At 45.4% G+C, this 13637-nt stretch overlaps 1 protein-coding gene across 1 annotated transcript in view; it reads right to left on the reverse strand.

The window, feature by feature from the left end:
• Window positions 1-237: 237 nt before the first annotated feature.
• LOC119179441 (voltage-dependent calcium channel gamma-7 subunit) overlaps window positions 238-13637 on the reverse strand; it is a 48311-nt gene continuing 34911 nt past the window's right edge. Inside the window, exons 2-4 of the mRNA XM_075868023.1 lie at window positions 5587-5679; window positions 3935-4075; window positions 238-1180 (exon numbers count right to left, since the gene is read on the reverse strand). Coding sequence (XP_075724138.1) covers window positions 516-1180; window positions 3935-4075; window positions 5587-5679 — 899 coding nt within the window. The 3' untranslated portion in view covers window positions 238-515. The remainder of the gene's footprint in view (window positions 1181-3934; window positions 4076-5586; window positions 5680-13637) is intronic.

The raw sequence follows: 13637 nt of genomic DNA on the forward strand, positions 1-13637 counted from the left end.
CCCAACGGGACTCTTGAACGCAGCTACCAGCTCTCTTCCGAAGCAATCGCACTCTCTACACTTCCACAGCTAAGCGCAGACAATTCTTGATCGCCAAACAGCTTCACCCTGAACGCATTCTGCGCGCAGCATGCTACTACAATCGCAAAACTAACAGTGTCGTCTGAGCTGAGGGTGGATTCTTAGTGTGATCATTTCATGGATTTCTCAGGAAAACTCGTCCGCTGAAATCACTATCACTGGTACTCGGCCTCGACTCTCTCTCTTTTACTCCTTCTCTGCTAGCACACGGTAATAGGGTTTTCCCTATACACGAACGTCTATAATTATTTGCAATACGCGGAGCAAGCGAACGAGGATCTTTCACGGCTGAGCTTCACTCGGCGCTGCGTCTCCAGCGTAGAGCGAGTGAGTGATTGCTGAGTCATCATCGATGTCAACGACGATGGTAAGTAGCTACACCTCCGAGTAGCTACGCCGAGTGCAAGGAGCCACACCCTACAGAGCAGGCGACCTCAGACCGGCGTGGTCCGGCGTAGCGTCTCAAAGGAGAACTCGCGCGAGTACTCGCGCGTCAAGTTGTCGGCCGTGGTGGAGACGGTGTTGCAGGTGGTGTCCCTCGAGAAAGGCGGGAAGTTGTAGTACGACAGGTCCCTCATCGACTCCGACGCCGGCAGGCGCGGTCTGCCACCGCCACCGTGGTGATGGTGGTGGTGAAGCCTAGAAGATCCGCCCGGAGGCGACGGCGGCTCGAAGGCCAGCGATCCGGGCTCGGAGCCCGTGTGCTGCTGGTGGTACGAGTGGTGCCGTCGGGCCGACGTGCTCCTGCCGGCGGCCGAGGCAGGCGGGGAAGACGAGTGCGGCAGCAGACGCTGACTCGCCGACGAGGCGTGTCGCTGCAGGGGCTGCTGGTAGCGCCGGCAGCCCGGCAGGTGGTCGACGGGCTTGAGCCGGTCGAGCTTCTTCCTGAGCTGCTGCTGGTAGCGCTGGATGCAGAGGAAGATGGAGAAAGTGCCCGCCAGCTCGCACGACATGAGGCCCGTGACAGCAAGCAGGAACGAGTATCCGTAGCTGTATGTGAACAGGGGCTCCTGGAAGGAAGACTTGGGCCGCAGTTTGGAGCCCACCTCGGCCTTGAAGGTCGAGATGTAGATCACCATGCCCACCAGGATCATGAGCCCTGCGATGGTTTAGTAACAAGTGAGAGTCGCACCAAGCACTTAGAAATGGGTAATTCTTGAACACCGGGTGTAGCCGAGGCCAACGTGTTGACAATCGGACGTTTTTTGGTGGCTACCTTGGAATGTGCTTGTCTGGTACCTTCTACTTCAACCCAAACAAATGAGTAAGAAAAGGCAAGTGCGGAATTGAAATGAGAGAAGTCGAAGTGACATGTTTTACCTCTCCTTTCTTTTAGGTTGTGGAAGAAGGTACAAAATGTGCACATGCATAGGTTGGCAGTTTCAGTTTCGGAGAAGACAATTCCATATGTCAAAACGTTGTCTTTGCAGACACCCCATGTTGAAGTATTTTTCCTTGCATGAAGCATATACGTAACACAGAATGTTGGTGTTTACAGCTAATATTACTTTAATTACTGGACCATTAATAACACGTGCGACGTTTCGCAGCACGGTTGAGAAGTACACGAAGAAAAGAAGTGGGGCTGGCGATTGAGACGGCCATGCGAACGGGGTGCGTCAACGCTGCCTCGTATTGCTCTGGAATGTGAAGCGAAGGCATCCTGCAAGTGTTCTTTTTGCTTATGTTTTCCATTTAAATACCTTCTCCAACTTCTCTCGAATGTTTAGGCTCACGGGGCACAGGTGCTGACAAATTCTCAACAACTTTCCCAGTAATGTTTGGTCAGCCTAGGCTACCCGTGTCGTCATGCGTGTGGGAAGCACGCAGACCTCTGTTGAATATTAAATGCGTGACGCGCTTTTTTCGTTCTGCGTTCCGCTACCTACGCTGAAGAGATGCGTGTAGGCGGCTCCCGAAGCTTATCGTCTGTCTTGCGACAAATGTCAACAGACTGATGCCCCTGGACACCTGAATCTTTCACGTGGTTTCTTTCTTACACATTGGGCAGCGATATATGAATAACCAGCAGCGCGTGAGCGTCAGCCGGACAAAACGAGATTCACGTGTACAAAGTGTCGTGTGTTTACCTATGGTTGTGTTCACGATAACTCCCAGGACCACATGAACGCTGTTGTCGACAAGCATCATCTTGTTTCAACATGCCAAATAGGCTTCGTCCTCGCAGACACATCGTCTTCATCGCTATATGGTGATGTGTGTTTTACTTTGTCTCGTTGAGACAATCGGCCCGAGAGCTTTTCTTTCCTGCGGTCGGGAAGGCGTTGACACGGTGAGTAACTGTCTAAATAAATGAACAGGTGGTGAAGAGAGTGTTGGAGAAAACCCGGCGGGTTCCACATAAACTTTGCGACATCCAGCGCGAGTGTATCAACCTTTGCTGCTGCGTCGCTTCTTGATAATGGAATAGGTTCCTACGACTTTCTATTCTCTGACCTGAGACGGCGGTTCATTGTCGCATGTGGCTTGGAGAGGCTTTTACGAATGTCATTGCTTGCCGCATCGGACGGACAGACAGCACCACATGTGACCATTGCGGCACTGACAAAACCATTGAACATATTTTATGTCAGTGCTCCTAATACAGCGTTCAAACACAGTACCTCTGAGCTTTGTTGGCACGCCTCGACAACCTGCCTCTTTCCGAGACATCATTCTTGAAATGTCTAAATGAACGGTTTCTATAGCCCTGTTTGTGGTCACCTTGACCCATATATTCGTGTTCGTCAATCCAGAGCAACAATTTAAGGCACAAAAGTAATCAATAAGCTCAAAAGGGCATAAACCAGGAAGGTATTCAGTTTGAGGCACATACGATTCACAGCTGTGGAAGGCTACGCGCAATGGCTCCTTTATATTTAGGGCTCACTTACTCCTTCAACTATAATTACAGATCGATGGGTCCCAAATGGCTGCTATACTCGCAAAGCAACTGCTTTAGGCTATGCCTGTGACTGGAATCACAAGCCTGCGGACAATGTTATGGCACAACGCAATCGCGAGCACATGCGAAGGCGGTGTGGCTACGATTAAAGATCGCATGAAGGTGTGTGTGTAGTGTAGCATTGTATATTAGTCCTGATGGTTTTTGTGCTCAACTACTGACCCGAAGGACACAGAATCAAATAGCAGTCGTGGCACTAGCATTTTCATGGAGGCAAAATGTCCAAGACCCATTTGCTTAGGCTGCACGTTAAAGAACGCCACGTGGTCGAAATTTTCGGAGCTCTTCACAGTGAAGTCGTTCATATTAATGTAGTGGTTTTGCATCTTAAAGCTCCATAAATTATCCTTATAGTGTGACATATAGGTCTGATCTTTGTGTGCAATAAACATTGCTGAAGACAAAGTAACACACTAACCACGATTGAAAGCAAATAAAAGCACAACGTTTCAGTCCACGTGCAGAACCCTTGTTCACAAGTTTTGTGAACGAAACTCGCGAACGGGGGCCGATTGGTCGTGCTTTTATTTGCTTTTAATCACAGTCAGCGTTTTGTTCGTGTCTTTGTATCTGTTCTTGATTAGACAGGTTTCCGTCCAACTGTCAATTTAATAAACATTGCTGTTCACATATTTTGCGAACTTTATGAACAAGGACAAAAAAAAACGACGCGGACAAATGACTAACACGTACAAGCATACGCACTTTCAAACATTGCTGGTTAATTACATGGTAGCCATAGTTGTTCTCATGGCTAGCTGAATTCCAGTAATCTGCTTGATACGCAAGAACACCAGTGAGCACGAGCGAATCTCTATGCATGAGGTCGTTTTCGCGTTTCGCGGTCAGCACTAGTCGAATCGCCATCGTCGTAGAATGACAACTGACCGGAGAGTATGAAGGCGATGCCTCCTGCGAAGGTGAGCACCCGTCCGCGCCGAAACAGGTGGCCGAGGAAGCACAGAAGCTCCCCCACCACCAGCACCAGGGCGCTGATCAGGATGAAGGCCGAGGCACGCTTCACCGCGTCTGCAAGGACGAACACGGCAGCACACCCACTCGACGTGACCCGACAAGACAACGCTTACACGTGATACTCCGTCTCGACACTCCGTATGACCACGTTTGTTCAGCACAGTGAATTGAATGGCTAGTGGCTGCCAATCACGAAAAGAAAGCTAGATGCATGTTTAGAAATACAGACGACGGGACACCCAGTGTTCACCACTGAATCTTACATTAGGCTTGTGTTGCCAAGATGTCAGTGGCAGAATATGGAGCATTCATTCTTCTCGCTCTCTGTATCTGTTGGCTGATTCGACAAATATGTTTTGCTGTTGTGACAGAAGTTTGTGATACATGTATTGGCATCACAGCGAATACGTAAGAAGCAAAACATTTCGAAGAACTTGTGCAGCTGGCCAAAGATCTGAATTCCAAAATATTGCATACTTTATTTTTGTATCTTATAATAGACCAATTTGGTTTTGCGGCTTTTCATACTTCTAAAGAAACACTTCACCAGCAGGCAAAAAATTATTCAGAGATATTCTTACGGCAACATCAAAAGTAGACAATCTGCTTCGTAAAGCGTGCTTTGCTGCAGTAAGACTCTTTATGAGGGCAAGCCGTCTAAAAAATTCGGTGTATGCAGACTATGAAGCGTTTATTGGCGGCGAATAACATATTATTAGCGCAGTGTTTTCAACAATTGTACAAGCTTACAAATGGCCATTTACGTCTCTTAGCTTATATATATATATATATATATATATATATATATATATATATATATATATATATATATATATATATATATATATATATATATATATATATATATATATATATATATATATATATATATATATATATATATATATATATATAAGGGAAACAAGTGTATACTTAAGGGCTCGTTTTTCGTGTTTACACAATAATAATGAGATCTAACAGACAATAATGCCAACGAAGGTATAGCGAAAGTTATTAGGCCAATTGTAATGTAAATTAGAAGAAAGAAAAGTGGGTGAAAAGATAACTTGCCGTGGGCAGGACAGAAACAAAAAATCGTTTCTAGTGGCCTACTGAAGCTAGCAGGAAGGTACTATTTGTCCATGAAAGCAAATTCACTTTGTGTATAAATAATTGGATGAAGTTAGGTAGAAAACGTATTTTATGAGAGTTCATTACCGAAGACTAATAATACGATAATAGGAATTATGTGATATCTGAGTTAATAATAAAATAAATAACAAAAGCTTTTTGAACAATGATTATAGAAACAAATTAACTGGATATTGCGTTAACTAGACGAGACTAACTAGTGATGTATACATTACTTTCCCGTAATTATGACATGTTAGGCGTCGTCACAAAACGCACGCTAAAATATTCCGTATTAAACGAATGTAAATGGAACCCTGTTAGCGTTTACAGACAGCCTCATTGTTCTGATATTTGCACTGACGACTGAGATAAACCGTAGGCCGCATGCGCGGCAAAGCGAGGGAAGTTGGACAGTAGAGGCGTGCACTCACAAGGTATTGCCATTGTTGAGTCGTTGGGATCAGGACTGTACTCTTCCTTTGGAAAGTAGTCGATCATCACACAATGCATATCCGTTTTGCCCGCTGCGAAGGAGAAAGAAACGAAGTACATTATTTATTAACATTTATTGGTTTCAGCAAACTGTTAAGCTCTATTTGTGGATCAATACAGAGTGAGCATACACCGAATAACAATTTATATGTAAGGAACAACCAAGTTACTGTAACATCAAATGTGAAACATAGTTGGAATAGTTAGGTCAGTTGCCTATGCCTAGGTCACTCAGCTTTCAGTGAGGATGGCTGAATGAATGAATAAATAATGAATAAATGAATGTATAATACAGCAACGATCGGAAAGTGGAAGGGTGAGACATATATAAGAAAAAGGAAAGAAACAGTCAAGTCAGGAATTAAGCAAGAAAGAAAACATGGCAAAGAAGAAAACAAAGTAAGGATGGAATGAAGGAGGCAGGTAGGCATACGATCCAGGAAGAATACAAAAAGAGGAAAGAACTCAGGGAAAGGAAAAGAAAGAACGAACGAATCAGGGAAGCAAGCAAACATGAGGGAGGCAAACTGGACAACTCGAGCGACAAGCCGGAGGTCGACAACCGTCTAACACAAACAGCGTTGCGCTGCCTGGAAGCCTTCCTTCGGCCAACTCCCTTTATTGGGCAATTTAGAAGAGAAAGAAGACGGCGCGAGGAGGTCGTAATAGATTGGACCGACCATCTGTTGACGGGAGCCTCTCTCCCACCTCTCCACGGGGGAGAAGAGAGGGGAGGAAGAGAGGGTGCGCAAAACGCCTGCCTGCCCGAACGAGCTTCGGAGGCGTCCTCGCATCTGGCGAGGCTTGCTGCTTTGCGGCTGGCCACTTTGGCCGCGCACCCGCTTATTAATGAAACTTCACGATCAGGTGCGGCAAAGGCGAGAGAGAGGGGAGAGTCACGATAGGTGGGGGTGAGAGAGTGAGCGCATCCCTCCAGTATTACCCGCATCTCACTCTTCCTTTCTCTCGACTCTCGGCGGCGTGCGGGCATCGAACGTTGACTGCATTTGGGGAGCTCGGCCCCTCCGCGCATGCGCCGTGCGAGCGAGCTAGCGGACGCAGATGCAAAAAGTGGGACGGGCCGTCAGGAGGCGCGGCATTCGCGGTGGGGCACCGCTGAGTCTACTTTCGTCGCACAGAGGGAGTGCCCGGCGCCTCCGTCCCGCGGATTGCCGATTGAATGCCTAGTAGCAGTGCGCGAATAGTAAGTTGTAGAACCAAATCTCAATACGTGTCGAATACCGACGACACGAATCGAATACTAATACAAGTTTAACTTTGCTCAAACGGTTTTTCAATAGCAAGGCAACCATTTTTAGAGCTGTTCGAGAGCTAAGCGATATAATATTTGGGGCGGTGACTACATTTTTGGTTCATATCAAAATGCTTGAGGGCCATGTACTTATATTTAGGTTCACGCTGAACAACTCCAGGTTGCCCCGCCGTGGTGGTCTAGTGGCTAAGGTACTCGGCTGCTAACCCGCAGGTCGCGGGATGGAATCCCGGTAGCGGCGGTTGCATTTCCGGTGGAGGCGGAAATGTTGTAGGCCCGTGTGCTCAGACTTGGGTGCACGTTAAAGAACACCAGTTGGTCAAAATTTCTGGAGCCCTCCACTATGGTATCTCTCATAATCATATGGCGGTTTCGGGACGTTAAATCCCACAAATCAATCAAATCAATCAATCATTCAACTCCAGGTTGTCAAAATATGCAAAGCTCTCCACTACAGCGTTACTCATAATCATATAGTGGTTTCGGGATGTTATACCCCAACCATTATTATTAATATATTTTTGGAACAAATAGTCACAAGCATTAGGCCGCAAGTTTGGTCCCTGCAGCGGCGAGTTCTTTTCGTACACTGTTCTTCCTTCACATTCACAGTTTACAATTCGTAGTAATAATGCCCCCAGTACGTCTCTTGTCATCATTGCCTGTTAGTTCTCATTAGACGTCCACATAAGAACATTACGATCAACTTTAACGCACAAAAAATACCAAAGCTCTGTAAACCATGGTAAGCTGACATCAGCAGCGACAACCTGCGAGATATTGTGACTACAGGTTCAAATACAATGGTTACTTCAAGCCTGTATAGTCCGCACTGCCTCTTAAATAAAACTGAGGTGTAAATAAATAATTATGGAAGATCACGGTGATTCACATAATGAGCATAGTAGATTGGATACATGTTCGCTTCGATGAGGCTAGATATTCAAACAGAAACTTAAACGAGTCATTAACAAAGGCGCAAAGAGTGCACGCACGGCCACACAGAGATTTGTGCGCGCTTGTGCCCTTCTTTGTGTCGTCTCTATAGTGCGCTTTTAACGCAATAACGTCAAAGAGTTGCTGTCACTAAGACACTGGTGTCGACGTCGTTAGTCATGAGCCCGAAATCAGCGTTGTCTCGGACGAAAAAAAAGCAATGGACGACTCAAATAACGTAATCAAACCTTTTGGTTCTCGTGAGATTCGAACGCAAACCTTCTGCGCGGAAAGCAGGTGTTCCTTCACAGATCTACGTCATTTCCCTCGAAACTTCTTTGGAAAAGACACTACATGAGAATCATGCAGTGAGAGGCGTTCCCTTAACGCATGCAGTATTGCGTAGCAGAAGCGCACATTCGCGCCAGGTGACAATTGCGCAACGAGCGAGTGTTTTAAAGGCCCACCCATCACTAAGCGCTCAGACATATTTAATCATCATCAGCTGCAAAAGCATCACCAAAGTGAGCATCTGCGTTGCTCTACAGCCACATAGTGGGCCCTTCACTGATTCGCCAAAGGAATAATCATGGCGTAGTAGGTACTTATTCACTGTGTCTTCGGTAGGCGTTAACAGTCCGAAACGACCAATGTTATGCGCACAATCGTTCATTTTTACGTCACCGTTCAGGTATGCAGCGAGAAAAGAAGCCAGGCTAAAAGTTGTGAAAGCGACGTGTCCGGTGCCCGATTGGGTCATCTACTCTAGAAGGCGAGGCCCAAGCGTGCTCTAAGTTTTCTTAAACTTCAGTCCTCGTCTTCAGTAGCACTGTGTATACCGATGAAAAAAATTCCCGTTTTTAGATTTGCTCAAGATTACGTTGAAAGAAACTCCTTAATACAACTGGCAGTCAACTCGATCACTTGAATGAGGCCAAATGAGTCCAGTGGTGGTGTTATAACAGCGAAGAGCCTGTGATCATAGAGTTTCACACAATAATTATGAAATTCTATGCGTCTAATACACAACTTTAGCTGAAACTTGCTAATATTAGCACAATTACCCAGTATATATAAATTGTACAACACATCCAGTAATGGGGCAGTGCTGGCGCTTGCCAACGCTATGCAAGTAAACATGGCAAGTCAAGTCACGGGAATAACTCTGGTGCTATTCTGAACTCAATCGCCTCCAAGATCAGTACACTTTTTTTTGTCATCAATCGTACCTTGTTGCAGGATTCAGGACAAGCCAAAGGAAAGTAGTTTAGGAACATGACAACGTTTGAGAGGAATGACTTCAGTTTGGTATACACCATGCTATAGCCACAGCTTATATGAAAGAGTATGCGTAAAGTCAACTTGAGTTGGCGCGAGGTTTCGCGAAAATCCTGAACATTGGTTCCTTTACTTATAAGTTGTCGCATTTAGCATGTAAGTGTTCTGTATTTACAACGAAATGTTTCGAATCTTTGCATTATCTTTTTCTGTTATGATAACCCCTTAAACTGATTTTCGTAACCACGAGCTTCAAGAGACTGCCAAGTTCAGACATGCAGTTATTTGCAGTGACCTTCATGAAGTAATCCGAGTGGCTATTTTGTTTTAACTCTGATGACTCTCTTCATGAAATTAATGTTTTTCAATTCGTTTCTTTTGTATATTTTATTGTAAAAATTTTGTGTACTGCGACTGCCCAACGCTTGACTCCTGTCAAGCTATTTCGAGGTTTTTCCGCTCGTGCCCTCTACTCTGAAATGAAAAATGTAATCTAGTGGAATGTAAAGAAAGCAGTGGGGCTCGTTAACTCACTCACTCACTCACTCACTCACTCACTCACTCACTCACTCACTCACCAACTCACTTCTCTAATCACCTGTCTCCCCCGACTGTCTAGCTGTGCGATAGAGCAACAAGGCGAGCGGCACAAAATCTCGGGGGATGAGCGGAGCCAAACTCTCTCGTCGCCCAAACTAGTTAATCTAAAGCGTGCGTTCCTGCGAAGCCACGCGCAAGCAACAGCATTAGCGTTGCAGCCCGTCATGCAGTCGCAAGCCTCCACGAGATCTCGTTGGTCGCAGCGGGGAGCCGAGCTTTTAATTGCCACCATCAGTTATGCGAGCTGCCTGGCTTCCTTGCGTTTTTGCCCAACTTGTTCTTACTTTCGCTTCTATGCTACAGTGAAGACTCTCTAAAGCCAACGGCGCCTGCTTAGGTTATATGAGGGCCGTTCTCTGAAGGGCTTGTTCACGAACGGTAAGTTACAGAACCTTCCCAACAAAGAATCGTTTCTAGAGACAGACTAGAGCTAGCAGGAAGGTACTATTCGTCCATGAAAGCAAGGCTTGCGAATAGTGGAAAGTTGCTCTGCGCGTGTAATGAAGGTGGGCGCAGAACTTCTCTGTATATACCCAGATGTGCCCCCCCCCCCCCCCCCCCCCTGTCTCAAATCCTTCAGAAAAAAAAACAAGAAAAAAATCGGAGAAGTGCGAAGCATGCGGTGTCTTTAGAGAGATTTCTTTGATGACGGACTTGCGGTACGAAGCCTGAAACCGGGCAAGGCAGGGAAGGCTGTTTTCGCTCCACCAACTTACTCTAAGGTGTTAGTTCCCTACTCGCCCAGTTGCAGTTCTCTACGTCATGTAGGGAAGAAGGTTTCAGGTCTACTGGCATAGTTTGATGGGCTAAGTGTTGCCATCTTCATTTTTACCTGACCGGTGGCGAGTAGTGGGTTTTATTCACTACGGCGATACCCGTTTTTTTTGATGGACCATGGCTACATGACACACCATGACGACAGGAGACGCGGACAAGCCAGCCTTCTAAGGTGCTTTACATCTATTACGCTTTGCAGGAAGTTTTGTCGTTCTTTCCTTGAGTCTGTTACTTCCGGTCCAACTATTTCAGGGCAAAGTTAACAAATCCCATCGTCACTGACGCTTTTTGTCGATTTACATTGAGCACTAAAAGAGCATTTCATCCACGCGTCCAAACATTCATGTTTTTAATCTCTCAAACTTCGTTGGCTTTACGCCGATGCTTTAACAAAATGCATAAAAAACTTTGTTATTTGTAGGTTACTGTGCGGATATTCGTTTATTTATACCGGAGGGCTCAATGCATAACAACGAGGTTGCCATGAAAACTACTCTGCGTGTACCTGCATAACTTGAAGTGGGTGTAGGAATGTGTGCACCCGCATTGAAGCCCCCGGTACCGTTCTCACACGCGCAGTTGAAAAATGCAGCAAATATTTGGCCTTCTAATTATTAAAATGCTGCAGTTTTCAAGGAATAAGGAAAACCAATAAGAAGCTCAAAGAGAAATAGGAGACGTGCATAGACATGGAATCTAGCCAGAAATACAAAGAGCAACATATATGGCAAATAGCAAACGAAGAACAAAGAAATGCAACGTTAGAAAAAATTGAAAGCGGATTGGATAAAGAAGTTAAAAGAAGGTACAAAAATTATATAAGAAAGAAAACAATAGGTTGAAGTGAAAATAGAAATAAATATATAAAAAAGATGCAATGCAGAAAAACTGTAAAAAAACATAGGAAAGAAAGAAATTGTTTGAGTGAAAGAAAGCGAGCAGGAGGAAAAAAACGCAACGAAGTAACAAAGAAGAAATTCCAGAAATATGAACGAACCTAAATAAATAGGCAAAATAAAATTAGGGCATCTCTAAGCTTCGTCTTTAACGGGATAGCGATACCCTGTCTTTAGTGCGCAGCAACCCTTTTCGAACTGGCTATGCACCCACTAGATGGCCTTCAGGAAACAGGCGCAGTATATAGAGTGTGTACCATATGCAGAGGGTTACCGGCTTTAAACCACGATGTCATCATGATTATGGCATGTTCTGATGCCCGATTTCAATAGAAGCTTGTAGCAGGCATTATTACTGCAGTACTTTATGTTGTATTGAAAAACATGTATACAGAACGCGTTTGTTTGTAAAGCACGAAAGTTTGTTTCACGACATATACAAACACTTTTCACTGTACTCACCAGCAGAGGCGTGGCGGTGTGGCAGAACATTCGCTCGCCACGCAAATGACGCAGTTTCAATCCCCACTCGGAGCCAGAATTTGTTTATCGTTTATCTTATTTGCATCGTTCTCGATTTTTTCAGTCACGCATGAAATGATGATTTTTCGCTCAAAACCAACGACGCCGACGCCGAAATGTCTGCCAAACGAGCTCTTTAGCGCCATTGCAATAATATAGCAATAAATGAAGATTGCTAGAAGAAAAAAGTGGAGAAGAACATAAGAGGAGTAGACCTAAATATAACTGGTGTAAAGAAAGCACCTAAAAAGCCTGAAAAGCAACAAAAAAAAAGAGAAAAGGTACAGCTTTGGAATGGACTACAAAAGAGAAGACAGAAAGTGCTACCGAGGTAAGAAAGTTAAGCGAAAGATGAAGACGGCGTGTAAATAGCGCAAATGCATATTCCGTGCTGCGCCGATCCGTGTTCTTTCCTTTCGCGTCTTGTGCGTCCTTGTTTTTATTTTAGTTTCTGTCCGACACATCAGAGGTGCATACGCGTCCCACGCACGGCACTAACCATCACGCGGCTGGTGGCGAACTCTGGCGGCGACACAAAATGAACGCAACCCAGGTCGAAGCGTCCCCTGGGCCTCCCATTTGACATCGCAGCGTTTCGTGACTTCTCACCGCCTCCGAGTACCTTTTTACTTGTTTACTCAATTCTCACTTTGGTCACCAAGGCAACGTTTTTGCTACATCCACTTTGGTGCGTTAGGTTTTCGTGCTACACCTTCTGCATACCTGATAAGGGCTACACAAACAGGACAAAAGCCCGGGAGAAGAGATTCCTTTAATGGCACACACGTGGTAAACATTGTGCGCAATCTGCCTACACCACGCCAGCACCACCAGGTGTCCGCCTATAGCCCTTGGTCGTGTGAATTGCCACCGATTTCACCAGAAACTTTCCACGTGCTTAGATTCTGGCATGGGATAAAGAAATCTTCTGAGCCTAACGTGAATCTCCCAGCACTGTGGCTATAGCACGTTGCTACCAAGATTGAAGTACCGGGTTAGATTCCCGGCGGCAGTGGCCAGGCTTCGACAAGGGTGAAACGCGCAATGTACTTCAAACTCAGCTAGTTCATCATAGACTGTGTTGTAAGGTGTTGTTATAAGACTGTGTTGTAAAACGGGACTTTCACAAATAAAAGAGGGAAAGGCCGGTTCAACTGCAAGGGCGCAGAGGGGCGGAAATGAAGGTGGGCACTGAAACCAAACTGCGCAGGCCCAGGCAAGAGGCAACATTTCTCAATCCGGCACGGGTGGTCACCTATAGGTGACCACCCGTGCCTATAGGTGAGAGATATGTGTTCAGACATTTTATTTCGTCTTTTCAGTTGCTATACCGTTGTCACACACGGCAACTTGAGTGTTGTTCGAGCGAGTGCAATTACGCTCACAAAGTGTCACTTTGGCGGCGCGCTGCTACACGAGAAAACGAAGTTTACTTTGGAAATTGTGGCAGTGGCAATTCGCAGATTAGTATCACAGCAAATAGTTTTTTATACTTTTGCGACCATGTCACAATGCCGGACTCCGTTATCTTCGTCGAAGTAACACCAGTGGCACATGAGATCAAAAATGACTACAGAGAACGACTGATCGAGACATGTGCAAAGAAGTATATAACAAAATAAATAAATGCCTTTGAGATCACCTTAGACGAATGTGTAAAACATCCCGTGAGTTTCGTTTACTGAATCTTCAGGTAACAAACTTTATT

This window comes from Rhipicephalus microplus, chromosome 7 (assembly GCF_043290135.1).
Source record: "Rhipicephalus microplus isolate Deutch F79 chromosome 7, USDA_Rmic, whole genome shotgun sequence".
NCBI lineage: Eukaryota > Metazoa > Arthropoda > Arachnida > Ixodida > Ixodidae > Rhipicephalus > Rhipicephalus microplus.